We start from the raw sequence: 27229 nt of genomic DNA on the forward strand, positions 1-27229 counted from the left end.
TTTCATCGAAGTAATGTAATTGGGTCCCAAGGGGGAAAGCCGCACCGCATCCAGTCCGGACCGAAACCACGCCACTCGACGAACTGTTTGTTATTTGGCCAATGCCAAAGACTCCCGGAAGAAAAAAAAGCCGTTTGAGCTGAAGAACAGAACAAGAAAAAGAAAGAAAAGAAGAACACCTGGGAAGGAGGGGAACACGAATGTCAGTCAAAGCACCGATTCTCGGCAGATCACGAAGTCCAAGCAAAGAGGGGAAGCGGATATGCTCAAATTATCCGGATGATACGTCCGAATATTCCAAGACCGTAGCATAGATTGATGTAACACTCACCTTGAGCGCCTATGGAAGTTATTTGTACACCTATAGCATTTTGAGATTTTGTGCCCCTTGTTCCTTTGGACGCCACCAAAACGCGGGGGACGTGGAGTAGATCGACGAGCCGATCCTTCACTCCACACTTCGATCCAAACTTGTCATACAGCAATGTAAACATATATGTAGTACATAGTAGCAAGTTTTGAATTAGCTCTATTATCGTATATTTTAATCCTGTAATATTTACTTTTAAATAGCACATCTAGGTATGCTTGGAGGCACTCCACCCGTTCAAAATTTCATCACATCACCGGGTGCTCGGTTCGCCACCGTCGGTAGAGTTGACTTCGTCTACAGTTTCCTCAACAGCACCCTTGCTATCAATGAAGTGAGAGATACGTTCTCGAGGAAGCCAGGCACTCTCCGGCATCATGAAGTAAGAGATCAAGGCCAAGATGGTGACACCAACCATAATGATAGGGGCGTCTATTCAGAGTGTTAGCGATGTCAAAAGATATAAGAGAGAAACAAAACATACAGTTCAAGTTCTGGCCAGTGACCGGCCACTGGTAGGGCGAGAACAGGATAGCGACAACCCAGCCATTCCAGAACACACCGATAAATTGGAAGGGCTTGCTCCAACGTCCCAGACTCCACTTGGGCTTGGGGAACCGCTTGGGTGTACACAACAGTCGACCGAGACAGATTATTCCGTAAGCGGCAGCGCTGGGAACACCAGCTGCCGAGACAAGGGAAGTGAAAGCCACGTTGGACGGAAGGATGGTGCAGGTTACCAAGGCGGCGACACCCCAGACGACAATGACTGCGTTACGGGGTTGGCCATTGTTGACACGAGAGACCCAGCCCGAGAAGGGAAGCACACCGTCACGGGCGACGGCGAACACAAGACGGGAAGCGGCGATAATTGCGATCGCAGTGTTCTGATAAAAGGTTAGTTATGGAATTACCATCGAATCGAAGAGGATAGCTGACCAGCCACAAAGCGAAGATGCAGATAAAGTTCATGAAAATGTGGCCACCCTTGCCCAGAACAACAGCATAAAGAGGAACGAAGGGCTGAACCGAGCCGAAGCCCATGAGGGTTTCAGTATCAGGCTAGGATCAAAACGTCAGCATATTGAGCCACTTTCTGCAAGAAAACCGATACGTACAGCGCAGAACAAGAACAGGATAATGGTGGCCAAGCCACCGAATCCACTGGCAACGGTACTCCAGAAGATACCACGAGCAGCAGTGACCGAAGCATTCTTGGTTTCTTCCGCAACGTGTCCCGATGCATCGAATCCGATCAGGATACCAGCGGTGGCAAGGTAGGAAAGACACCAGTTCCAGCCCGCTGGGGCTCCGGTACCGTTGTAAGTGGTCATGAAAGCCTCATGGGTAGTACGGAAGCCCCAAGTCTGGGCGGTACCGATGGGCAGCCAGATCAGGTTGAGGAAGAAGTCAAGCATGACGACCGCGGCGGAGAACCAGAAGACATACCTGAAGTAGCGGGCTAAAGGAAGGACGTTAGACCCGGTGAATGTGGGCTGGGATTTTGATACATACGAGGCATAAAGTTCAACAAGGCGGCCAGAGCGAGCAAGATCTCGGTGCAAATCCATTGGACCGCGCGGAACTTGACACTGTCAGTGTCTGACGGGAAGTCAAGGTTGAAGACAGTGATTTCCTGGTAGATGTGTTAATATACTTCCCCGGGATAACGATAAGAAAAGAAACTTACCGAAAGCATGTAGTTAGCTGCAGCCTGCGTGTTGCCTTTGAAGATGTTAGCACCAGGCAAATCTCGACACGGAAAAATGTAACATACTTGCACAGAAAGTCGTCCAAGCGGTGGTACTCCACCAAGCAACGACGAAACCCAGAAGTCGTCCAAATCGGGGTCCGCCAGCTTCAGCAGCCCACAAGTAGATGGAACCTGCAGACGGAGATGCGGAACAGACCTCAGCGATGACAGCAGCAGTGATGAAAGTAAAAACCATAGTAACTAGGTAACTGGTCCAATAGGCCAGGTTACCGCCGGCAGCGATTCCGGTACTAAAAGTGACGCGAACACCACCAACGAAGTAGAGAGCAGCTAAGCAAATGTCAGTATAGTCAATGTGCCTAAGGTGACAGCTTGATACATACCAAATGTGGTCGCAAAGTTCTCAAACAAAGTGTATGTTCTGTGAAGAACCTATGCAATGAGTAGGTCAATTTTTGATGGCCGATCGTTTCAATCTGTACGATTCAACATACCGGCTTATAGCCCATGGTCCGCTAGAACGTCATAATGTTAGAAATCTGCTACTGTGCTACTTTGTGGAATGCATAGATAGAGATAAACTATCACTTACCAACAAGGCAGCATCATCATGAGCCTTGACCTCGGTCCGATCACCTTCTCCTACACCATTGTCGATGAGGTCGGCGCGGCCGGAGACAACGTCGTTTGGAGTCATATCCAATTCCGGCGCAAGGGACCAGTACGCGGGAAAAGAGAAAAACTCGAAAATCCAGAAACCCGTCCTGAGATTCTCTTCAGTGATAGATTGTTTACCAAGAAGAAGTTCACGAGAATTTTTTTGATAGACTTTTGCTCCGACCACGCCGGTTTCCGCCCCCGGTCAAACCTCGAGCGAATTGACCCACTAAGCGGGAAGAGTAGGGAGTCCACAAGCCCACTTTAGCCTTAACTTGATTGAACTGGATTTGAACTGGAGACTGTAAGCCTGGATCGTTCGTTGTATATTGTCTTGATTTTTCTTCTTTATTTACGAACGGGTTTGGGGGAACTTTCCAAGGTTTGAATGTCAGATCGTGCGGGTAAGCATCACGTACAATATACCAGAACCAGAGACCGTCCAGCAAATAAGAGAAGCTTTGAAACCGGGAAAGCATAAGAAGCTTGCGAATCAGAAGCCATGATCAAATCAGATGACATCCACTAAATTCTCGTATGAATGTCGGAGCTGACTGGTCCGCCATTCGAGGGTTTTTTTCCACCCCTGAAAGCTAGAATATAACGAAGCTAACTTTTAAGAGAAGGTGGTGCAATTAAATAAGTCATTGATATTATACCCTAACACTCAATCCAAGTAATAGCTTGAGACTTGTCTCCGTAGAGATCTTTCAGATGCGAACGAACCTGCTGACCAAAACCGGTTATACTCGACCACCCGCGGACAGCGCCATATAATATGACTAACACGAACTGCATGACATAAGCAATGCTTATTAATCACGAGATATCTCCAGCCCTACATTTGCCTTGTCTACTTTCTCGGCTTTTGGTGAGCTCTAATTCAGGGTCAGCGTGTTGCTCGAGTGCATTACATTCATAGTACCACATCTTGTATATTTGTAGGAAGTAGTTGGTTCTCTAAGATTTCCGACTAGGTCGCCGGCCTTGAGAATGTCCATTGTAGCGGAGCGCAGTCAAGTGGGAGGAGAAAGAGATGATCTTACTACTATCTAGGGGTGAATGATAACTTTTACCTGTTACCTGACAGATCTGGCTAAGTAGCCGCTACCTAATACCTATGACTTCTCTTACTTTTCTCCTAATTATCTCACACTTCACCGGTTAGAAGAACTAGTGTAGGTGTTGACTTATCGTCAAAAAGGAATAGGCGATACTAGAAGGACAAAAATCTAGAGAAATGGGTCGCTATCCATATATAACGACAGGTGCTGTCCGAGGGTCCTAAGACCAATAACTAAGACACATAAGCCTCAGTAGCTACCTAGGTACAATACCACAGGTCTTTTGACCCGCCCAGAGACTATGTTATCTTGGCCGTTGGAAAAATTGGTGTAGGTGTTAACTCACTGCTGAAAGAGAATAGGCGATACTAGAAAGACAAAGATCTAGCAAATTGAAAAGAGCTATTTCTAACATCACTAGATCTCGGTATCTTGGAACTTTAAATTGAATTCTTGCAACCCCATTTCGATCTACTTCTATCATGCGAAAAGAAACGGTAAGGTGCAAAGTGCCGTGGCTTAAGAAGTTAGCATCGGTTGTTCGGCAATGGTCGTCACCGCTCCGACAATCAATTGTTTGCGAGATTCTCTGTGCGAATCCATCGGAGTTATATGGCTAGTCGAACTAGGTAGCAGGCCTTAATTCTGGACTCTATCCATGTCGGTAATTAGGCCGGGTGGTCGTCAAAGATACAATTTAGTCCGAGATACAACAAATTGAGAACATAAACTAAGACATGCACAATAGCGTTAGGGTTGGATCCACCTTAACGTGTTGTTCAATGGCCCATTCTATCGCGTGGGGGGTGGGTACTAAAGGTCTGAAATTTGGATCCAAAGCCATGGAGGGTCCGCCCAAACCCCGGAAAAAGCGATGCAAGTGGGAAATGTGAACGGTGGCTGTGGACAGGGATTTTATGACAGAAATTGTAAAAAGATGTATGAAGATGCGTTGATGCATCGATTCTTTCGTATTTAGCTAACTATGGATGTAAGTAGTCCATGAATAATCGCATAATTCAAAATCGCCATGAAAAAACGTCGAGCATAGCGCTGAACTTAAGATCTTGGACTGAAAAAACACAAGCCGCCCAAAATTTTCCCAGGTAAAATCAGATCCCAAGCGCCAGACTTTGTAATAGACATTAGCCATCCCAGAACGCGACTCGATCCCGCCCAAGCCCGGGTTCTGGGAATAAGTGTATTACTCCCATTACTAGAGTCAGAGAAGAAGAAAAAGTGAACCGCCCAAATTAAACAAAAACGCCAGATATTAATCAGAAACAGAGTGAGAGTGACAGATAAAGCAAATGCTTGACCTTGCGAGGTAAGATCTCTGCCCTTAAAACATTAGAGATATATATCGAGCGCCAAAGAGCAAAAGAACAAGAAAACAGAATTGGAATGAATGATTCCAAACAAAGAAAGATACAAGCCTAAGCCTTAGTGTGCGATTTCTTCCCGAGCTTCAAGCCCAGGAAGCCACGTCCACTAGGCATAACACTATGATGGCGCGAATGGCGACGTTTGCTCAACTTTCGCCCGACATGACAATCAGGAGTAGGGACCAGAGCCGGTTGGGTAGCGACAGAGATCTGCGAGGAGGCGGGGCCATTAGGATCCATCTCAGAGCGCAGACTGCTCAATGAATGAACGCTGGCGGAAGAATGATTCCTTGTCATGCGACGCATCATGAGGGGAGAGCGGTGTGATAGGATATTTGAGACGCTGTAGGTTGAGCTGGCACTGCGCTTTGTAGATGTGTATGGTGGGGGCGAGGATGTTGAGGCGATAGAGATGGGGCTGCAGGTGCGGGTCAGGCCGGGGAAATCATTGTCGTGAATTGTGCCGAGAATTGAGTCCTCGGGCGAGAAGGGAGTTGATGGGCGGGAAGTATAGGAAGAGATGGTGTGGTTGCTTGCGTTGCGGATGGGAGGGGGTGGGCGGGTGTCTGTTGGTCGACGGGGGCGCAAATTCAGGGGCGGTGGAACTGCTCTGTCTGAGGCTGACGTTCGGGGTCGCATCCGATACTCTGAGGCTGGGAGTGTTCGTGGTTGTGCTGGGAGGTAGGGTACCGGGGGTATGTCCGACACCTTGTTGATTGTTGCACTAGGTGCTGCATTCATCTCATCATTGAGGACCGACGAGGATGAAGTTGATGGCCTTGAGTCTGTGATCTCTAGAATATGAGCTCTTGCTGACTTCACCGACTCCGAGCGTGAGGATGCAAGTCGACTGTCAGGTCTGAGAGCCACAGGCCGGCTACGGCTGCTTTCTCGTGAACGAGAGTGGCTAGACCGAGACTTGGAGGCCTTTGATCGTGACCCCAGGGCTTTGATCAAGACCACGGTTGGACGATTCCCAGGTTCCATGAAGGAAACCTTCCGTGCAACCTGAATGTCTGCTTCCTCGACAGAAAAGATAGATGAAGGTGAACGAGATCGAGACCTAGAGTTGACCGAGCGCGATGGTTTTGATGGAGCGTATATCGACGGCTGCAAAAATATACTGGATGCCAATTCGGGAGGAGAATCCGGTGAGGGAATTTCAAGAACCATTTGCTCCTCTGGATCAAAAACATAAGCTTCTCCATCGAAGGACGCGTTGCCGTTCCTCTTGATAGTGTCTGTAGAGACGGGCCTTTGTCTTTTAGCTGCTGGTGGTGACAAGAGACGTTCATCTCGGTCAGATTCGGGATTGAGGTCAGATCTCTCGTCAGCACTGAGGTCTGAATCGAAAGGCCCACCATTCTGGGAGCCAACGGGCGAAGAAAGTAAATCTTGGGCTCCAACTTCAGATTCAGACGCAGTCTCTTCATCTGATTCATATCGATCTTGAAGACTATGCCGGCTCAAGCGGTGTAGACTCAATGAGGTAGTCGGTTCATACATATTTGAAGCAGTCGAGATTGGAAATAGAAGAATAGTAAAATCAGGTCGACTGTCACGGTGAAGATGTAGGCAGTTCCCAAACAAGGCGGAACAGAAAAGAGAAACCAGCCCTCAACTAAGAATGCCAGGAAAGACGGTGTAAATAGGAGACCAGCCCAAGGAGATTTGATAGTTCCCGTCAAATATCTCACGGATGCAAAGCTGCAAAGGAGATCTAGGAAAATTCCACCTCCTGCTTAACAGGACAACAGGTTCTTTAAGGGGAGTGGGACCAAGGAGCTATAGGGGATTGCATAATTCATATATGGAGGGAAAAAAAAGAAAAGAAAAAGGCATGAAGAAACAAGCCGTGATCCACCCAGGGACTTTTCCATGAAGAGGGGCCATGTCAATCCCTGTGCACGTGTGGGAGGCAGGAAAGGCTCACCCACCCTGAATTTGTGTCCTGCATGGCTGAGCGCGTAGGAGGAGGATCGCTGTGATTGGTATCACCCTTGCATGGGGAAACAACTAGGGCGGAATGGAGTCCCGGGTTGGTCAGTTTCAGCATGGGAAAAACGCGTTACACTGGGTATCGTGGCTTGAAAGGCTGGATTAGAATATACAGGGAAAAAAAAAAATTTAAATAAATTGATCCTAAATTCTGATATATCAACCTGAGTTGTCGTTGGCCAAGGTCCATGCACTTAATGCCCAGCAAACTATGATATTGATGTACTGATTGGACACGTATCAGCCCATGCGGAACTGAAAAATACCCAGGGCAAGAAGGATTAGTGATTGAATTCAGTCCAGCGCATGAAGTAAAGAGCGGGATATGAGTGTCCAATAAAGACGAAGAACTAAAAAAAGTATGATAATGTAATAGAGTGTAAATATGGGGGGAAATCAGTTTATATTGAAATCACGAAGCGGCGCGCCCGTACATACAATATCAGTGGGAATATAATCCACCGATTATGGGACGCGAAAAACCAGAATTAGACCATGATCAGATTCTTCGTCGAATCATATTACGGTGAGTACTGCCAAGTTAGCCGCCGCCTGAGATCGGTGGGGCATGTATAGCTCAAACACGCTACGACGAACTCCCTGGAGGCACCTTAGCTTCAAACTCTAGTGGATAATTTGGCTCGGTATCTAGGAACCGAAATGCCCGGTCCTTACTCAGTACCAATGCCAGGGGCGACTGTTGAGGAAGGCTGACCTAAAGGGGGTTGGGGGTGGTGATCATTCAAGGAGAATCAGGAGACACTATGAAGGACTACAGGTACAGGATAAGGGCATTGGAACTGGAATGACGAGAATGACGAGAATGACGAGGACACTTGCTCCTTCGAGAACCTTAGAATTATCTAATATCAATATGGAGCATCCAAGTTTCCGAGGTTCTTCCAGGCCAAAAGCTCTGAGACTCCTTGCATCGAACCCGCCTGTCACATCTCGGCGAATTCTCTCCGCATAGTACCATATTACATCATTTTTATCATAAATATCCCCGATAATGGAACTAGTGCTAGACCATTAGATTGTTGCAGGCCATATCCGGCAAGGACCCCGACCTCAATTTTCTGACTACTGCACTCTTCCAAGGTTCGCTGCAGGTACACGAATATCTTTACTCATTGAGCGAATAGAATCATTTCCAGATATTAACGCTCAAACTCTTAACGGCTTGCACTATACTACTAATTAAGTATAACCTCGTACTTTACCAGTGGGTCTAGCTCAACCGCCAGTACCGTACCTGGGTATGTATGATTCAACGCTTTTCGAACCCGCCCGGATGTATGCCGATCATCGGGCTATTAACGTCGACAGAGCAACTAATGCACCATGCCATCATTGCTTTTTTTTCTGTTACCTGTTCCTATTCCTATCTTTCGCTCGGATTGGCGGGCAAGCTGCAGTAAAATCAGGCCCTGCATGATTATCCAGTCTGGAAAATAACTATTCGCATGGCATCTACGGAGTAAGCAAGGCGCTTGGTCTTTATGATGGGCATAAGCAGGCCACCCAATAATGCACTTTCATGCGCTTCATTTATTGAATTATTTCCAGCCCCATAACTATTGATAGCTGGCAACAGTGCTTGAAGCGCTAACCGCCATCGATACTGAGGTTGGGAAAGAGGCTGGATACAAAATGCCTTGCTCCCCGGCCTGCCTCCAAACCCTCGCTTTTCTAATCTTTCTCTCTTTATCGCGCTACCTATGACCGCCAAGTCAATTCCCAATCTATCCCTTGAAAGCTTTGTAATGATCGACTCGGGAACTTGGTCACTAGTGTCCATGCGATAGATATGTCACTTCGTGGCGTTGTTTGTGCGCCGTCGCACAGGCCATGATGCGCGGATATACTCCACCGATGGCTCCTGATTCTCGCCGTGCAATCTCTCATTGTGATACCGCAACTTCAACGTGTGCTTTGATTGCCAGTGGGTAGACAAGCTTTTTGTTGCCGTATCAACAGATTGGGGTATTTGTTTTGTTGGGGTTGCGAGGAGAGACGAGTCAATGGATGGCGCGTCCTTGGGAACCGGACTGTGTCTGCATGGCAGGATGGACGATAGACCCCTGGTAGACCGGAAGTGCTAACAGCATGGCAGTTAGGCAATCAAATCAAACATGGCTTGCTGCCCTGATGCGGACCAGACACATGGCTCACGGGTATCTACAGGAAGCTCTACATAATGTTTCAGATGCCGGAAACTGCCGGTGATGACACTGTCAAAATTTATCGACAGGAAAGGGGGATTTCCCAGCCTTCCAAGATCGCGTAGAGATATTCGCGGTTGCATATGCAAACCTCATGGCTGAGATTAGCACAATTTGGAAGAAAGTTCATTGCAAGCCTCGATCATGCCGTGCTTCACCTTGACCAAGACCCCTGCTCCTCGATACCGACATCAGCAGTAGCGAGCTCTTTTAGCACGCTTACGCTTCACGGGATTATTCTAGGGTTGGGGTTGTGAGGGCTGGTTGATACAGCGAGGCCAATCCTGCCCAGCCGTTCTTTTTGATGTCCTTGATCTTGGTGATAAACTGTTTCGGGATGCGAGGGATGGTTTCCCCCCGCCCCCTTTTTAACGGCCAAGTTAAAAACAGAATTCCATTGCTTTATCCCAAGTTGCAGCGATTGATTGCGACTGGAAACACTTGCGCCAGGCATCGGCGACATGGGCAACATCCAGGCCCACATTGTAAGCCTTGAAAATCTTTGCGAGGTCTGTTAGCCTATGCAAGTTCACGTTTGGACGAGGAAGGGGGCCCCAAATGATATCAGAGGGGTAGAAAGGCACATAGAGGGAACAAATCGACATTGTCGCTAGACCTTGTACTTGCTAAGTTAGGCAACCTTCGAACACAAACAGACATGATTACATTTATTTTGTTTTTAACCGCACATCTATCAATGAGGGGCTATACTAATAACAACGGCAAAGGGACCAATCGAATGGCCTGCCACGAACAGGAGGGTGATAACGACAAACATGAACAGAAGAAGAATATGACATTATAAAATACAACCAGGACCAAGACTGACAGGGCAAATCCAAATTGTTCCCGGGTCGGGATGTAATGCAGAGCCCTTCGGTCTTCGCCCTGCTGGGTTTCCAACAAACGTTTCGGCGCATGTATTCCAACAACTCCGAGGCACATACCCCATGTCCGGGTAATGGGCCTGGCATCATGAAGTGGTCATTCATTAAACAAATATAGAGACGCATCACCCAAGAGCAGCCACTCGCCTTTCTGCTTATTTCTCTGGCCACAAGTATGCGAACTTGCAACCCAATGGCGCGTGGGCTAGTTTGATAAACAAGCTTGCAACCAACATGGCTCTTCAGACTCGCACAATGAAAGCATTCAAGGGCGAGCTATACAGAAGTTCCAACGACTATTTAGGCCTTGCGGGAGCGAGTGACCGGGCCGTTGGAGCGGCCGGTGGCACTGCCGTTGGCGCTACCGTTCTGGGCAGAAACCGGGGAGGGGATCTCGAAGTTCTTCATATCGATCAAGGACTTCTGGCCAGTGTTGCGGCGGGGACGTCCGGTCTTGGCGGCCTTGTTGTAAGTGGCAATGTAGAACGAGATGAAGAGAACGAGGTAGGAGCTGATGATGCCAATGCCAGCCATGGCAGCGAACTCCTCACCGGCGCACTTGCCCATGTTGGGGAGCCACGGGAAGTAAGCGGAGGTGAAATAGGTGTATGAGGCGAAGTAGATGAAGCCTAAAAATTGTCAGCGCTCTTTTCTTTACACATCCCGCGCTCGAATCACTTACCGACGTCAATGACGAATTGGAGGATCTGCAGCATGGTAATGTACTTCTTCCACCAGATACGAACGCCACGGGCACTCTGGAAGTAGTACCAGTACATGACGACGTGGACGAGCAGGTTGATGGTGATAGGCACCCATTGCACGGCAGTCACACCGATAAGCTGGGTGTAGCAAAGGAGAGCGGTAGCACCGTGGTGGTAGGTGTGGAGGAAGGTCAATGGCTTCTTCTTGAGGACAAGGAAGATCGTGTCAATGAACTCGACATATTTGTTCAGGTAGTTGAGCTGAACGCGATATTGTTAGTTTCTCCTATTCCAAATCCAACCTTGGGGCCATTGGCAACTTACGTAGTACAAAATGATCAAAGGCTGAGTCCAACCACCGCGCTGGTCACAGATGGTGTAGAAGACACCGTGTCTCGCGAGAGTGGGCAAGAGCTGCTCAATGAACAGAGCCAGGAGAATGCCACTGACAAGAGTCAGGACAAGGTTGTGGATCATGAACAAGGTGTTGAGCTTGAACGCAGGCAGCTTCTTCATGACCTCGCGACCACCGAAGATGATAACGTAGTATGTGATAAGCATCATGGTGGTCTCCTTCAATGTGGACAGAGGGGTCACGTTCTGGGTGAACTTGAACTCGCTGGCAGGGTAGCCCATGACCTTCTCATAGGCCTGGTCAAAGAGGGGCCACAGGTGCACACCAAATGGCCGGTCGAGGGTAGGGTAGGACACATGCTGAAGGATTTTGGATGCCATTATGACAGAAATAGGTTGTTGATTCAACCCAGTCGAAGTGCGACAAAAAGACTGTTAGGAACAGCTGTTCTCTTGACAATAAGGCTGTTAACCTTTTAACAGTCGCAAGAGATGAAAACCTCGATTGAGGGAAAAACAAAGAAAGGAAAGATAAGGAAAGTGGGAAGAATGGGAAGAAAAGAGGGAGAGATCCTGGAGAAGACAGGAGATTACTTCTTTTTGCGTCCGGCGCGTCCGCTGAGAACCCAAAATGGTTTAGCGTGGGCATAAAAAGGGGAACATCGAATTGCCCTCCGATCGCATACTACTAACTACTACACAACCACAAACAAATGTATGTACTCCGTATATAACTAGTGATATCTTTTAGATTAATTCAGCTATCACTTGTATTAATATGTACATATCGATCTATTGATTTCTTGCATTGTGATATAGATCAAATTTCCGTTTGGATCTTGAGCTAGTTATCACATGCTAGTTGAATTAGTTGATTAGACATCGTTACAGGTGCCTAACTAATTTATGAGTCTATTTACCGAGGACCCTTGCACTCCAAACATTGAGTTGCTTAAGTATTGAGTATTATGTTCATATTTCAATTGACCGTTTCGTTGGAGATCCATACCCGAAACGTTGCATTGAAAATCTATCGGGACTAAACCAGGGTAAGGTGGCAAGTTAACACCCTGGCTATAAGGCATTGACTGCAAACGGTCTACATAGTTATGTAGCGTGCAAGATCTAAATATTGCACAACCATATATTGAGTCAACATGGCATGTATGGATATTAGTGCACAACCGAGCTAGGTTGTACTCAATTATAAGAATATGGAGATCGTTTCAAGTTTTGCTTTGGCTCCTGGGGTTTTCAGGTTTGAAACAGCTACGATTTTGAGGCATAAATCCCTTGGTACTACTCCCAGGTACATATATAGTAACCTTATTTCCTTTCGAGGTTGAATGGTGTTTTGTGTATAACTCAACCAAAACCGCCGATTTGCTCTTTAGGTACGATTGATGTCTAGGTGTAGTTTCCCAAAATCCAGTTTGCTTTCAACTTCGAGATATATACTTCCAAGGTTTGGCTCTAATATATATATTCTTCAAGAACCATCCACCATTTCAATTTCTCCAATTTGGTTGTAAATATACCTTCTAGATGAACCCCATCGCGATTATCACAGCAACTAGAATAACCAAAATTATAGCGACCAAAGTGCTTAGAAACAATATAACCCAGCTACTGCTATCATGATTTTGACCAATGGCACACATCTTGAAAGTAACAAACGACCAACCAATCAACAGGCAGCATTTGAGATCAAGACAACTTGGAAGTACATTTTGGCGGGCCCAATCGGGAGATGACTCAGCACCCGCTATGATGCCTCAGGCGCCAACACCACACCACCCGCAAAATCCTAAGAGCACTTCTCACCTCCCCTTCCCGTCTCCATCCAAATCTCTCCCCTCACCATTGTTCCCGTCCGGTTCAACGTGGTCCTCCTCTCAAAATGTCGTCCCTCTCTATCTTTCGCGTGGCGACCCGCGCCGTCCGACCTACCGGCTTCTTCAGAGCTCCCCAATTGACCCGGTCCCGGATGCAGTCCCCGGTGACTCTGGCCGCCGCCCGCGTCTCCAACTTCGGTACCACCTCCAAGCTCCTCTCCGGCCACGAGGACGAGACATTCGAAGAGTTCTCTGCTAGGTATGGACCCAATCGCAAGCCATTGACGCCGGGAGCGGGGGACAAGCGCTGTGCATTTCAATGTTAGGCGCTTTCCGGAACGAACATCGGCAGTCATTTGGATATAATTGAGGCGCATCATACTGACTGGGCATTTCGAATATAGATTCGAGAAGGAATTCGACGGTGTGCAGGATGTTTTCGAGCTCCAGGTATGACTATCTCAACTTCACCCGAGGCGTATCGATCCGTATGCGATATATGCCATCAGCCACACCCGTCATTCGATATACGACTTTCATCCATGTTCAATTCGACAAATGGCTAATACGTTTTCCACAAATAGCGCAACCTGAACAACTGCTTCGCTTACGATCTCGTTCCCTCCGTTGAGGTCCTCACTGCTGCCCTCAAGGCCGCCCGCCGTGTTAACGACTTCCCTACCGCTGTCCGCGTCTTCGAGGGTACGCTTCCACTATATCTCGGTGTACTAGTGCACGTCATTTATCATTTGCTAACATATTGTCAACAGGAATCAAGGCCAAGGTCGAGAACCCGGACCAGTACAAGCAATACCTTGAGTCCCTCGAGGGTCTGCGCCAGGAACTCGGCGTCGCTCTCCGGGAGGAGCTCTACCCCCAGGAGGAGTAAATTCTCGTCATCAATTCTCCTTTCACGTCAATTTTCTCTTAAACAAACAGTACCCCTTCGCACGTTGTTTATCCAGCGCTGTTTGACTGGCTGAGGATCAGGTCGGGTAGAAGAGAAAACTGTATACATACTTTAGAGATCTCTTGTGTTGTTAGTGCTGTCGTTTGGAAGAAGGTCTTTTGTACCTTATGTGGTTGGTGCTTAATCTATCTTGATTCCATCTTGTTCAGTCATTCTGCAGCTGTATCATCTGGTGCTCCGTCCTGAATTCTCAACTTTCCACAATTTCTCATATATTTGTTTTGTTTTGATTGAAAACTCCATATGTAGAATGATCAGAAGGGACACTAGTTTAGTTCCTGAATATATCACAAATTGAGGGACTTCGACAAAATAACCCTGTAGGTAAACGAAACCGACAGGGCTTCCAAAAAGGACTATGCGCAATCAATATAAGTACAATGAAGACAAGGCCCCTGTAGCTTTCCAGGAGACAGCAACAAGGCCAAGAACGTATTTTGTGACAAAGAATTAAACCAAACATAGGAACATAAAAAAGGAACACAGAATCGTCAATACACAGGTATGTGTCCGCTCAAACGCCGGGTACCAAGCCACCGATTTGTGGGGAAATAGTCATAGGGGTATGCAAAGTGATGCAATAAATTGAGTCATGAGTGAAGTACTCTCCAAAATGACAAGGCACGAGAGAACAGATCAATCGGACCTGTCACTTAGTGCGTTCCAACATACTTAAAGTAAGTGGGGCGGCAATCTTCCTTCGAGAGGAAGTCTGCGCCTTGGTAGAATTGACCAGCCTTGCAGCCGGAGCACTTGGGAGAGTTAGGGCAGTTGAGATAGGGAATGTGGTTATATCCAATATCACGGAACCTAGACAAAATCGATGTGAGTGGGGTTTCAGAAAGGCAGGAAGAGGAATTACATACCAGTGCACATTAGCAGCGTCTGCGAAAAGACCAATGCCAAGGGAATGGACGGGGGCATCACCCCAGCGCTCGTAGAAGAATCCACCGGCACGATCCAAGTGCTGGAAGTACGCCTCATACTTCTCTCCGCGGAAGAAATCAAGGTCACCGATTTCAAAGTTGGACCAGAAGTGACAAGTAGAGTATCCGTTGCCGCCCTTGGTGTGCTCCGGGCGAGCCACGTCATCCGTGATCCACTCCCACATGTTGTTATCGCTGAGGTATGACGGGTTGGCGGCGAGGAAGCGTTGAGTCTCGGGCCAAAGGGACGGGATACTCTGAGGCGCATCGTAGAGGTTGATGGTGAAACCGTAGGTCTTGTTGCCATCTTCCATGTACCGGAAGACATCGTAGTCAACGTCGCAGAAGAATTTGACATTTGGCTCGATCCGCCAGTAGTAGCGGTAACCAGCGAGGGCGGGGTGCTTGTAAAACATGCCGCTGTTCCAGCGACACATCTGGTGGTAGGAAACCTTAGAGCTGTACTGAATGTCCTGTTCCTCTAGAACCTTTGCGGATTCGCGGAAGAGTTCCATATTGATCCAGCTCGGGACATCCCAGTGTTCCTTAGGGACAAGCTCTGTATCTAGAGTTAGCCAGGTCCTCCTCCGATATAACGGGTATCCGTACCATATTGACACTTCGCCTTGGTCGCAGCCTGGGTCTTCTGCTTGAACTCCGCAGTGAACTCGACGTCGTTGAAGAAGATATAGGGGTAGTTGAATTTGCCGTTCCATGTTCGCTCCAGATCGTTCATTGTCTGCAACAATTGATCCAATTCTTCATTGCGCACCAGGGTGATGAGGGCAGCGTTGGTGCGGGCCGAGTTCTGGCTATCGGGGGAGTAATCATGTTCGGTGGCTCGCCATAGATTTCCCGCAGGCTCTCCGGTCGCTATAAAACATATTTAGTATTGAAATAAGTGGAGGGTGGTTGCAATAGAAGATGTGGCAAGAAATCGGGGTCACGCACGATCTACAAGAGGATCTTTCTTCATGCCATGGGTTAATTTGGACCCTTCTTCAGAGGGACTTTGATGTAATTGGAAGACAAGAAATAGGCAAAGAAGAATGCATGCTGCACCCAGCATGCGAATCGGTCGCGCAATAGCCATGATGGTGGTGTTTGCTGAAAGGGGGTCGGAGAGGAAGAGAGGCGCGCATAAAGAGTGGCCATCTTTCCTTGTCGGGACTAGCGTCATCCAAGCAAAACATCCCTGTATCTCAGCTCTTCGTCCACTGCTCTTGATAACCTATCTGGGGACATGATCAATGTGAAATTCTCTTGAAATTCTCTTGTTACCTGCATATGTCTTAAAATGGCTCTCGCGGCTGATCTCAGTACGCTTACTGATGCCTTGATCACCTCAGTTGCTAAGGTTTCACCAGAGCAAAAAGTAATATCTTGGTATCCTTATCGTTTTGTCACGCTATATCTGACGTAAATTTAGGGATCAGCTCGCATTCAGAGTTTGAAGCGCCGGATTCAAGGAAGTCTCCGGACTGGTTCCCATACGCGCACCGACCAATTTGTAGTTGCCAAGCAACTCGAAGGACTGCAAGAAAAGTTCCAAGTCTTGAATAGAGATGAATTGGCTGAAGCGCTTCAAAGCCGCCTTGTGGAGCTGGAGAGGCATCGAAACCCCTGGTTCCCGGAGATTCTAAGCTTGTTGCTGCAACTCTCAGATCGTCCAGCTCTACTATCCACAGTTGAACCCACCAAGCAAGGAGCCAAGGCGCCAGAAGCAAATGAGTCACTCTTATGGTCCGACCTGAAAGGCGAGGGAACTGCGTTCAGCGATGAAGAAATCTGGGAACAGGTTGACTTTGCTGGCGACTCTTCAGATGATGACTTTTCGTCTGTTGCCAGTGATGTATCCTTTCCAAAACGTAGGCCCCAGTCATCCACTACCGTGGAAGAGGATTACGTTGTCCCAAATGATGTCTTCTTTCTACGAGAGGATGGGGATATTATGACCTCTATAGAGAAGGCCCAATTTTGGAAGCCGAAAACCCCTTTTCCGACATCCCAAGGAATGGAAGACGCTTCACGACCTGTCACAGAATCTCAACTCGCCAGAGAGACCATTTTTATGCTTCAAGGTCTTCCGACGTCAATTTTCTGGCACATGGACGATGGAATCAAGGTGGACTGCAGATACACACTTGCACATTCATCAAATGAAGCTCTAGCTTCACTCTTGCAGTGTTTCAGCGAGGTAGGCACCAAAATCGACGCTTTACGGCGTTTCACCGAAACCACACAGACGATTCCATATATGCAAACATTTTGCAGAGGAATCGAACAACGTCTCCTTGAATTTGACAAGCTTCTATCTCAAATTCAGTGCAAGTACCTCTCCGCTGGATCTACTATCAGTCTCCTCCAACTCCTTGCCGACGTTCGTCATCACTCTCACGAGTTAGCGTCACTATCAGATATGATTGTTAAGCTAGGCAAAGGCTCAATTGATCAGCCTATGCGCTGCCTTGATCATCTTTATGATTTGATCTGCATGCTCGAAGCGCTAGGCGATGAGACCTCATCCCGCAATCTTGGAGATCTATTCTTTTTGTGTTTTAAGACATACTCTCGGTCGATCCGACTTTGGATGGAGACAGGTCAGGTTGATGCTTTGGACAGAACCTTCTTCGTGAAGACTGTTCGTGAGAATGGGGACTTGAAAACCCTTTGGCATGACTGGTTTGTGCTTGATATGGGCCATAGGAGACAGAAGGTTCCACAATTTTTAGAGACTAGCATCCAGAGAGTCTTCATCGCAGGCAAGAGTATGGTCTTTCTACGCCATCTCAATGCATTGCCAGATACTAGCGCCCCCAAGTCATATGAAGACATCTACCCCTCAAACTCTTCACTCCCACTTCCGTTCTCTGCACTAGTAGAGTCCGCTTTTGAAAAGCTTGTGGATGTCGATCATTCCCTCAGTGCTGGTCTTTTACGAACAGAACTCGAGCAATGCGGCTTGTGGATGTCACTCGACGCTCTTCACCATATCTACCTCGGCAAGGATATGAGCGCCATCAGCATTATTGACGCTAAGATCTTCGAACTCATCGATCGGGGTCGTCCTTGGGATAGATTCTTACTCACTGAAACAGCAAGAACGGCATTCAACTCCATACCCGTCATTGACACCTCAAAGCTTCTTGTTCGGCCAGCCAAACAAGGATCTCAAACCCGATCTGTGGAAATAATTGAAGCGATTTCAACTGATTATGGGTTGCCGTGGCCTATTGCGAACATTATCACAGAGGATGCGATCAACTCTTACCAACGGATTTCTATCTTTTTAATGCAAATCAGACGTGCAAAGTACGCCATTGTCAAACAACGAATTCGTGATGCCCGCATCGGCATCAATACATCTGACGATAGCAATACTTTGGTGAACGCGCTCCACCATAACATGCTCTGGTTCCTCGATTTCCTCTACGGCCACCTGACCTATCTGGTGATATCCACTGCAACTCAGACTCTACACAAAGATTTGTCCAATGCCCAAGATGTCGATGCCATGATCGCCGCCCACCAGTTTTATATGTCTTCCTTAGAGGCCCAGTGCTTGCTATCCAAAGATCTGACCCAGGTCCACAAAACAATTATCAGCCTCCTAGATCTCTGTGTCCATTTCGCAGATCTGCAAACCGCGCACTCGCTCGGCGATGAACCTGAAAAAGACCCCGGAGATGAATTTGATTCCGACGACGATGATTATGATAATGACGATATAACCCACACACTCACGGTTTCATTCCATGACTCAACCTACAGCCAGCAGATAAGAAAGGTCAAATATCACTTCGATCACCTTACTACCCGTGTCACAGATAGCCTGAAAGGGTTAGCTCGCGTAGATGGGCTTCCTAGCTGGGAGATTCTTGCTGACAGGCTTGAATGGAGACAGAATGAGCGAAAATAAACATTCAATGTTGGAAATATCCTTTGCTCCCGCTGAAATTGGCTTTACTATAATAATATCTCACAGAACAATGTCTTTTTATTCTTGTGCTATTTGTCTAACTACTCCAAGTAAAAAAGATATTTTAAACCTTAACAACTTGTAATTCGATTGCTGCCCAGGCCAATGTGCGCTTTGTGGAATCACTTCGGGCTTCTTATATATTGAGGGAAGACGTGGGCAATGATTTTGTTTCGAATGCTATATGTTCTCGACCAAAAAATTTTAGACCATTAGATGTTGGTTTGCGCAAGCTGCTCCGAGGGAGCGTCTTCTTGCTTCGCAGCTTCCTTTGTATCTTCTTGCTTCGCACCGGGGAAGCGAGAGCCTCTGTCCTTAGGCTTCTTCACCTTCTTGTGCACAACCGGTGGTGGGTAAGCCTTCAAGGTGACCTCCTGCCATTCAGTCGATGCATTGTAGGCTTCCTGGATAGGGGTCATAAGTTTGACCAAAGCAGATGAGACGGCGGGTTTAAGCAATTGCGGGGTCAACTAATATGGCGGTTAATACGAATAGAATATATACCAATAGAAGATATACATACGATATCTTGAGTGTAATCCTCTTTAAGCTGAGCGATAGAGGTATAGACCAAGGGCTCGGCGTCCCGACGCTCGACCTGGAACTCTCCAGTGCCTTCCAAAACAGCAGCAGGAAGAAGGATGTTCTCGACGATAGAAATCACCCCGTTTTCTTCTACCACCTTAGGGAAACACTCCGCCTTTTTGATCTTCTTCGTAATGGTTGCAGCATCATCGAGGAGGTCAATCTTAGCGTCTAGTAGTTACCAGTATCAGTATCATTTCATATCAATGTTGTATTGATAGAGTTTGATTGATGATTAACACAACGTACCTGCGCCGTCACTAGAACTCATTTTCTGGCCACCTAAACCAGCCATCATTGGGTTCATAAGATGCGCTCGAACCCGGTAACCGAGCTTAGGCAGCCATTCTGTTGCGGCCGCAAAGAGCTTTCTTTGGTCCTGGACGGTATTAGTCCGTGGAATAGAGAAAAGGAGGGTAAGAACGTACAACGCCGCCAAACTGTACATCAACGTCAAGGTGCTGCTCATCGAGGACCTGGAGAATCGGATACAACAGTCCAGAGAGAGGTGCGTTTCCGGTTTGTTTCACTACTTCGGCACCAGCCTATAATTATGAGATTGGAAATGAGAAAAAAGAGGAAGGGAGGTTTACCTTTTTGGCGGAACTTTCGGAGACCATAGACGCCATTTTGTAGACATCCATTATATAGGCGGGAGACTTTTGGTACGATGAGCCAAGTACGAATTGAAGCTTCTCAATATTCACGCCGACGGATTTGAGGATAGCGGTAATGACATTTCGGTAGTAGATCGCACGGTTGTCGACTAACTCGAGGGGGGCTTTCAGATTGTCCACTAGCAGCTGTTAGTACTCCTGTGTATTTAGCGAAGTCCAGGAACGAACAAAATCCATGGATATCGGCCAACAAGACTTTCACTTCGCATCCAGCCTTGAGGAGGTCGGCAATCTTTAATGCTGGTAGAAAGTAGCCGATGTGAGGTCGCCTATGCAGAAGTTAGTCGAGATCTCGTGCTCGTTTATTCACATGCAGCTTGCCCTGTCGTCGCGGTTCCCCAGTAAACGCGGGGAGACCGTCCTTCCTTTAGGATATTCTCAATGATCTCCGGATTAAGGACCTCGGCCAGGTTGGAGGTGATAAGGTCAAATCGTGCTTGGGCTGCGGAATCCATGATTGCGGAGTATTCCTTCTGGTCTGCGGAGTAAATTCAAGGGGTTCAGACCGTCTCCGAAGGCTGGAATGGTGAGATCAAATCGTTGGCGCGCGCGTGGTGAGAGGAAGGGAAGAAGTGGCATACAAATTTTGACTCACTGAACCCCGCCAATTACTGGTACCTATCGCCCCACTCTTACTTTTTTTGCCGGAATTGTTCCGAGTTCCAAAGAACAAAGAAACGATGTAGGTACATCTCTTTAAGAACGTTAAGAATTGCTCAATTTTGGTATTCAATTTTGGTATATACTATGGGAGATTGAACCAGGAGACTATAGACAAGACTCGAATAAAAGGTAAAAAAGAAAATAAGCTTCGTAAATAATGACTACACATTTTAACCGACCCAGCGTCTGGCGCTGTAGAAGACACGTCCCCAAGGACCAATGTCGCCCCAGGTCTCAGCGTTGGGAGGCAGCCAGCTGGCAATACCGTTCATGACAGTGCGCTCGGGGTGAGGCATAATAGCCAAGACACGACCGTCAGGGCTGCGAATACCAGCAATACCCTCAGGACTACCGTTAGGGTTGTATGGGTACTTCATGGTAGGCTTAAGGGAGCCATTGTCGACGAAGCGAACGGGGGCGAGACCCTCGCGCACAAAGTCGGAAGCTGAGATACCCTGGGAGGAGGCGAATGAGGCACGACCTTCACCGTGGGCAACGGCAATGGGGAGGGAAGTACCGTCCATGCCGTGGAAGAAGACGCTAGGGTTGGATGGGTCGGGGTCGGAGATACGGGCCATACAGACACGGCCTTCGTACTGCTCGCTGGTGTTGCGCTCGAAGCTGGGCCAGTAGCCTGCACCAGGAATCAAATCCTTCACGCGAGACAGGAACTGACAACCGTTGCAGACACCGAGGGCGAAGGTGTCGGGGCGCTCAAAGAAGTCTTGGAACTCCTTGCGGGTGTTCTCGTGCAGCAAAACGGACTTGGCCCAACCTTGGCCGGCACCCAGGACGTCACCGTAGGAGAAACCACCGCAGGCAGCAAGACCGGCGAAGCTGGAAAGGGAAACGCGGCCGGAGATGATGTCAGTCATGTGGACATCGACAGCGGAGAAACCGGCGGTGTTGAAGGCAAAGGCCATCTCGGCTTGACTGTTGACACCTTGCTCACGAAGGATGGCAACGCGAGGCTTGTTGGAGAAAGGAGAATATTGAGACAAGCTAGTCATCATGGGCAAGCCCTTGTCCTTGGGGTCGAAAGTGGGGTTCCATGACAGACCAGGGTTAGTATCATCAAGGATGTTGGCATACTCTTGCTCAGCACAGTCCGCATTGTCACGGATCTTCTGCATGTGGTATGAGGTCTTGGCCCAGGTTTGCTGGAGGCTGGAACGGGTGTTGCGGTAAATCAAAGAGGCCTTGTGGTAGATGGCGAGGTTCTGCTTGGGCTGCTGAGAGACACGTCCAATCTTGTGGATCAGGCCTGGAGGAGGACCGCAAGTGGCGAAGCATGAGCGGAACTGGATCTCGTGCTCCTTGCGAACCTGGAAGACCGCACCAAGTTCCTCGGTGAAGAGAGACTCAATGACATCCTTAGTGTTGAAGGAAGAGCAAATGGTGTCAAGCGAGATGTCGACACCGCAACGACCAGCGAACATCATCTCAGCCAGGGTAGTCAGAAGACCACCATCGGAACGGTCGTGGTAAGCCAGGACAATTCCGGCTTCCTGAAGTTGCTGAGTAGCGTCGAAGAAGTCACGGAACAGATCAACATCGTGAACATCAGGGCATTCAGCACCAACTTCGTTAAAGACCTGGGCAAGAGCTGATCCACCAAGAGTTTTGCGACCGAATGAAAGATCAACAAACATGAGGACAGTCTCGCCAACATCTTCGAAACGACGAAGGGCTGGAGTCCAGGTCTTGGTGAAATCTCCAACAGGTGCAAATGCGGAGATGACACAAGACATAGGGGCAGTGACCTCCTTGGCCTCGTTAGAGGCCTCATCCTTCCACTTCATCTTCATAGACATAGAATCCTTGCCAACGGGGATACTGATGCCAAGCTTGGGGCACAGGTCCAGACCGACAGCCTCAACTGCTTCGTAGATAGCAGCACCCTCACCAGGGTGGCTACCGGCAGACATCCAGTTGGCAGAGAGCTTGACCTGGCTCAGACGGTCCACAAGATCGGAAGCAGCAAGATTCATCAGCGACTCAGCAACAGCCATGCGGGCAGATGCAGCAGCGGAGATGAGGGCCAAGGTGGGCTTTTCGCCCATAGCGAAAGCTTCACCAGTCCTGGTACCCTGGGCCAAGGATGTAGCAGTGACCGAAACATCTGACACAGGTGTCTGCCACTGACCAACCATCTGGTCACGGGCTGTGAGACCACCGACAGTACGATCTCCGATGGTAATCAAGAAAGACTTGGAGCCAACTGCAGGCAGAGACAAGACTCGCTTGATAGCTTCATCGACGATCTCCATCTTGGAGGTCAGGGATGGAAGGTACTTGGTGAGGCTAGAGTCAACAGCAGGAAGCTTCAGCTTGCGCGAATCGACAGTCCGGGTCATGCGAGGAGTTTTTCCGAAAAGCACGGACAGAGGGAGGTCAATAGGAGCCGGGTACTCCTTGGACTCACGGTCAAGGAGAATGAGTCTCTTTTCCTCCTCAGACGAGCCGCCGCCACGACCGACGACAGAGAAGCCACAGCGCTCGCGGTTAGCAATAGCAGTGAACTTATTCATGCTGTCCTCGCCAACGGCCATGACGTAACGCTCCTGGGCCTCACAACACCAAATCTGCATGGGGCTCATGCTACGGTCGGTGTTGTCAATCTCACGAAGCTCGAATGTAGCTCCGAGGCCGGAGTCATGAATCAATTCGGGGAGGGCATTGGACAGACCACCGGCACCAACGTCGTGAATGAACTTGATGGGGTTGTTATCTCCCATAGCCACACAGGCATTGATGACTTCTTGGGCTCTCCGCTGAACTTCGGCGTTGCCGCGCTGAACACTGGCAAAGTCAAGTTCGGCAGATCCTTCACCGGAAGCGATACTGGAGGCAGCACCTCCTCCCAGGCCAATAAGCATGGCTGGGCCACCCAGAACGACGAGGAAAGCACCGGGCTTGACAACATCGGGGTGCTTGATGGCGTGTTGAGGGCGAACGGTTCCAACACCACCAGCAATCATGATGGGCTTGTGGTATCCTCTCACTTCCTTCTCGCCATTGCCAACATCAATCTCGGTGAGGAGAGTACGGAAGTAGCCACCAATGCAGGGACGACCAAACTCGTTGTTGAAAGCAGCACTTCCAATGGGTGCCTCCAACATGATATCCAAGCTGCTGGCGATGTGGTTAGGCTTGCCAACATCGAGTTCCCAAGGCTGCTTGAGGCCAGGAATCAACAGGTCTGACACACAGTATCCAGAGAGACCGGCCTTAGGGCGTGAGCCACGACCGACAGCACCCTCGTCACGGATCTCTCCGCCGGAACCAGTAGCAGCACCAGGGTAAGGTGAAACTGCAGTAGGGTGGTTGTGCGTCTCAACCTTGGCCAGGAAGTGAACAACTTCCTTGGTGTGCATCCACTGTCCAGTGGTCGGGTCAGGAGCCCAGAATGCGGACTCGGGACCCTCCAGCACGGCGGCGTTGTCACTGTAGGCACTGATGGTGTGCTCGGGGTGCTTCTTGTGTGTGTTGCGAATCATAGCAAAGAGACTGTTGGGCATAGGCTTGCCGTCAATCACCCAGGATGCGTTGAATTGCTTGTGGCGACAGTGTTCTGAGTTGACCTGTGCAAACATGAAAAGCTCAACATCGGTTGGATCACGGGCAATAGCGCCATTGGGACCGTATGCCTCAGCAAGATAATCAATCTCAGAGTCTTCCAGGGCTAGACCCAGCTCCTTGTTTGCCTCCTGAAGGATCTCCTTGGGGGACTTGGTGCTGTCCTGGAGGGAGATGGTCTTGAGAGGCTGAGGAGCGTGCTCGGAGAACATGAGGCTCAACTCCGGCTCTTCCTGACCAATGATCTGAGTCATACGATCGTGGAGAGTATCCATATACTCCGGTTTGTAGTCCTCCGCGCTGTTGCGAAGGCATGAAATCTTCATACCCCGCTCAATGCGCTTGACGTACTGCTGCAGGCCGCAGACGTGGGAGATACCGGTTGCCTGGGAGCTCCATGGTGAGACGGTACCGTTGCGTGGGTAGATGTAGAAGGTATCGAAGTTGCCCTCGGAGGATTCGAAGGTGGGAGGAACATCGGTAATATCGCCGTAACGGAGAAGTTGTTCAAGGACGGCACGCTTAGACTCGTCCAAAGGCTGGGTGGTGTGCACATAGTGAATCCACTGAGCCCGGACATCCTGAGCGCCAATGCTAGTAGCAATTGCAAGACCCCGAGAGCGAGAGAACGCCACGGAGCCGGGGATGGCCAAATAAGTATCGGTTGAAGTCATTTTGAAGATAGGTGGGGTAATTCTCCCAAGTCAAATTGACGTAGGGAGATGGGGAATTGGATCTCCTGAAATCGAGGGAGATTCAGTGGCTCGAGTGCCTCTCTCAAGTGGACTTGAGATAGATCGCTAGAGGAGACCGATGACTCTATCGCGTTTTTTGTTAAAAAAATTGGCCGCCCCGCCCTAAGCCCGATGCGGCTTATCGGAGTGGATCACGTGCCGATACCGGCCGACTTACAGTTGGCACTAAACAAACTTTTCCTTCATTAGTTATGTTGATTTTGTTTACTTGATTTTAGATCAGTTGGTCTGAATAAATTCAACTTATTGCTCCTCTTATGCATCTTCAAATAGTATACAGAAAGGAATAGAAAGGGAAGGTGTAGGAATCCAGGCTTTGCTCCGACCAGAATAATGTGGGGGAGTTCTTGGCGCTCGAACCACTCCAACTAGATAGAGAGTCAAGGAAAACGCAACAAAGTGGGCATAACTTGTCCAAAAGTAAATCGCGCTGGAATCAAAGATTTTGGAATTATTTATCAAGAATTTACACTAATTATGATAGTTGCTTCGATCTAATCTTATACCTACTAATTCGAGGTCATCTGGAACTTTCAAGGTTCTCTTGCTTCTTATAGCACTCCTAGACAACAAGATTAGCAATCGAAACATTGTTTAAGCAATGAATTTGGGGTTTCCATAATTCAGATCATGTTGCTTGTGTAGTCATCAGTACCTAGTCAGGACTAGCATCTTCATGCATCTCATCTTCTCCTATTCCAAGGTTGAATCTAAAGAAATAATTGTAGTCGAGTTGATATAAGGAGAATCATACCTAGCCTAGGTATGATCGCAATAATGACAGTCCCTATAATGTATGAGTGGTCAGTATGGACTCAAAGCATGTCATATAATCTAAGGGCCATCTAGGTATGTTACGCGATTTAAAGAGCGATACTAAAGGTCCTTGGATGAATTTTATGTACGGGCTAGTATTCACCGTATCTGATTAATGTTCGCCTCGAAAATTCGTTTATACTTGAAGCAAAGATGAAAATTTGATGCCATCGTAGGCTGATAAACTAGGATACTGCGGGGTGTCTTGCGCCTTTTGATAAACAAGATAGCATGGAGCATGTAGTGCATGTGTGGCTAGATGATGTCACTCCAAGCATGCTTATAGACATTTAACTGGGTGATTAGTTTCCAAAATAGAATAAGATTTTCTTAAAAAGTATGTATATATAGTTGCATAATTTTGCGTGAGAAATACCTTTTGATGATACAAATGTGCTTGAGTTGTGAGGGGTAATATAGGTTACACCAAACCACGTTATTGAGTGTAACCATGGCTTGCTCAGTTCAAAAAGAAAAGAAAAGCAAAGACCTACAGTGAGATTCTAGACCTTTGGGGAGGTTGATATAGCGGAGAATCAGTATCTGATTTGCCTTGCCCAGAATTTGTTCCCAAAAGGGCAATAATTTATACTTCCGAATCCGGGAATATGGTCCGATCCCCACTACGCACAACTGATATCAATCTACGGACCAGGGACCGTGTCACATTCATAGAAACAGAGTTTTATATGCTGCACAAAGATATAGCTGCTCTGGCCTTGCACTATATTCCACATAAATTATGGTTTTCAATAAATACAACTATCTCTAAAATAAACACATGATAGTGTGCCCCAGCTTAACCAATGCAATCTATATAACAGTCAACTTTCATCTGTCAAAAATTCCGAATTTTGAGCTTGCTCGGCAGGTATTACTTCCCAATTGCAGCCAGACCCGCTTCGCCAAGATGGAATATCGGGAAGTTGACACGAATAGATTACATCGAATACGCTGGCATGTCAGGCAAATGCTGCAATTAAGTCATATTTACTTCATTTTATCAACATGTGCCAATGATGATTTACAATTTCCTCATTGATATACTGTAACGATCGAGGCTTATCCCATCATCCTTGGTCATCG

General features: G+C 48.0%; 9 protein-coding genes across 9 annotated transcripts; 2 read left to right on the forward strand and 7 right to left on the reverse strand.

Moving 5' to 3' along the window:
- Nucleotides 1-623: 623 nt before the first annotated feature.
- Nucleotides 624-2781, reverse strand: N7529_011096 (putative amino acid permease; the record flags this gene model as incomplete). Its single annotated transcript, XM_057246622.1, has 10 exons — nucleotides 624-802; nucleotides 855-1257; nucleotides 1310-1432; nucleotides 1489-1832; nucleotides 1886-2006; nucleotides 2061-2095; nucleotides 2148-2414; nucleotides 2468-2516; nucleotides 2579-2599; nucleotides 2677-2781. 10 exons carry the CDS (start codon nucleotides 2779-2781, stop codon nucleotides 624-626), a joined length of 1647 nt encoding a protein of 548 aa, XP_057091971.1.
- Nucleotides 2782-5241: 2460 nt separating this feature from the next.
- Nucleotides 5242-6696, reverse strand: N7529_011097 (uncharacterized protein; the record flags this gene model as incomplete). The annotated part of the gene is made up of 1 exon (XM_057246623.1): nucleotides 5242-6696. The coding sequence occupies one exon, from the start codon at nucleotides 6694-6696 to the stop codon at nucleotides 5242-5244; it is 1455 nt and encodes a 484-aa protein (XP_057091972.1).
- A 3097-nt stretch (nucleotides 6697-9793) lies between these two features.
- On the reverse strand, nucleotides 9794-10018 carry N7529_011098 (uncharacterized protein; the record flags this gene model as incomplete). Its single annotated transcript, XM_057246624.1, has 1 exon — nucleotides 9794-10018. One exon carries the CDS (start codon nucleotides 10016-10018, stop codon nucleotides 9794-9796), a length of 225 nt encoding a protein of 74 aa, XP_057091973.1.
- A 582-nt stretch (nucleotides 10019-10600) lies between these two features.
- Nucleotides 10601-11739, reverse strand: N7529_011099 (elongation of very long chain fatty acids protein; the record flags this gene model as incomplete). The annotated part of the gene is made up of 3 exons (XM_057246625.1): nucleotides 10601-10929; nucleotides 10983-11265; nucleotides 11329-11739. 3 exons carry the CDS (start codon nucleotides 11737-11739, stop codon nucleotides 10601-10603), a joined length of 1023 nt encoding a protein of 340 aa, XP_057091974.1.
- Nucleotides 11740-12995: 1256 nt separating this feature from the next.
- On the forward strand, nucleotides 12996-14082 carry N7529_011100 (cytochrome c oxidase subunit VI; the record flags this gene model as incomplete). The annotated part of the gene is made up of 5 exons (XM_057246626.1): nucleotides 12996-13081; nucleotides 13138-13452; nucleotides 13598-13643; nucleotides 13778-13895; nucleotides 13964-14082. The coding sequence occupies 5 exons, from the start codon at nucleotides 12996-12998 to the stop codon at nucleotides 14080-14082; spliced, it is 684 nt and encodes a 227-aa protein (XP_057091975.1).
- Nucleotides 14083-14816: 734 nt separating this feature from the next.
- Nucleotides 14817-16182, reverse strand: N7529_011101 (glycosyltransferase family 15 protein; the record flags this gene model as incomplete). The annotated part of the gene is made up of 4 exons (XM_057246627.1): nucleotides 14817-14973; nucleotides 15030-15648; nucleotides 15699-15962; nucleotides 16041-16182. The coding sequence occupies 4 exons, from the start codon at nucleotides 16180-16182 to the stop codon at nucleotides 14817-14819; spliced, it is 1182 nt and encodes a 393-aa protein (XP_057091976.1).
- Nucleotides 16183-16386: 204 nt separating this feature from the next.
- Nucleotides 16387-19008, forward strand: N7529_011102 (uncharacterized protein; the record flags this gene model as incomplete). Its single annotated transcript, XM_057246628.1, has 2 exons — nucleotides 16387-16464; nucleotides 16519-19008. The coding sequence occupies 2 exons, from the start codon at nucleotides 16387-16389 to the stop codon at nucleotides 19006-19008; spliced, it is 2568 nt and encodes an 855-aa protein (XP_057091977.1).
- A 272-nt stretch (nucleotides 19009-19280) lies between these two features.
- Nucleotides 19281-20785, reverse strand: N7529_011103 (tyrosine--tRNA ligase TYS1; the record flags this gene model as incomplete). The annotated part of the gene is made up of 7 exons (XM_057246629.1): nucleotides 19281-19538; nucleotides 19592-19824; nucleotides 19903-20032; nucleotides 20082-20198; nucleotides 20247-20449; nucleotides 20499-20599; nucleotides 20652-20785. 7 exons carry the CDS (start codon nucleotides 20783-20785, stop codon nucleotides 19281-19283), a joined length of 1176 nt encoding a protein of 391 aa, XP_057091978.1.
- Nucleotides 20786-21163: 378 nt separating this feature from the next.
- On the reverse strand, nucleotides 21164-25246 carry N7529_011104 (phosphoribosylformylglycinamidine synthase; the record flags this gene model as incomplete). Its single annotated transcript, XM_057246630.1, has 1 exon — nucleotides 21164-25246. One exon carries the CDS (start codon nucleotides 25244-25246, stop codon nucleotides 21164-21166), a length of 4083 nt encoding a protein of 1360 aa, XP_057091979.1.
- Nucleotides 25247-27229: the final 1983 nt, after the last annotated feature.

This window comes from Penicillium soppii, assembly GCF_028829465.1.
Source record: "Penicillium soppii strain IBT 18220 chromosome Unknown utg000010l, whole genome shotgun sequence".
Lineage (NCBI taxonomy): Eukaryota > Fungi > Ascomycota > Eurotiomycetes > Eurotiales > Aspergillaceae > Penicillium > Penicillium soppii.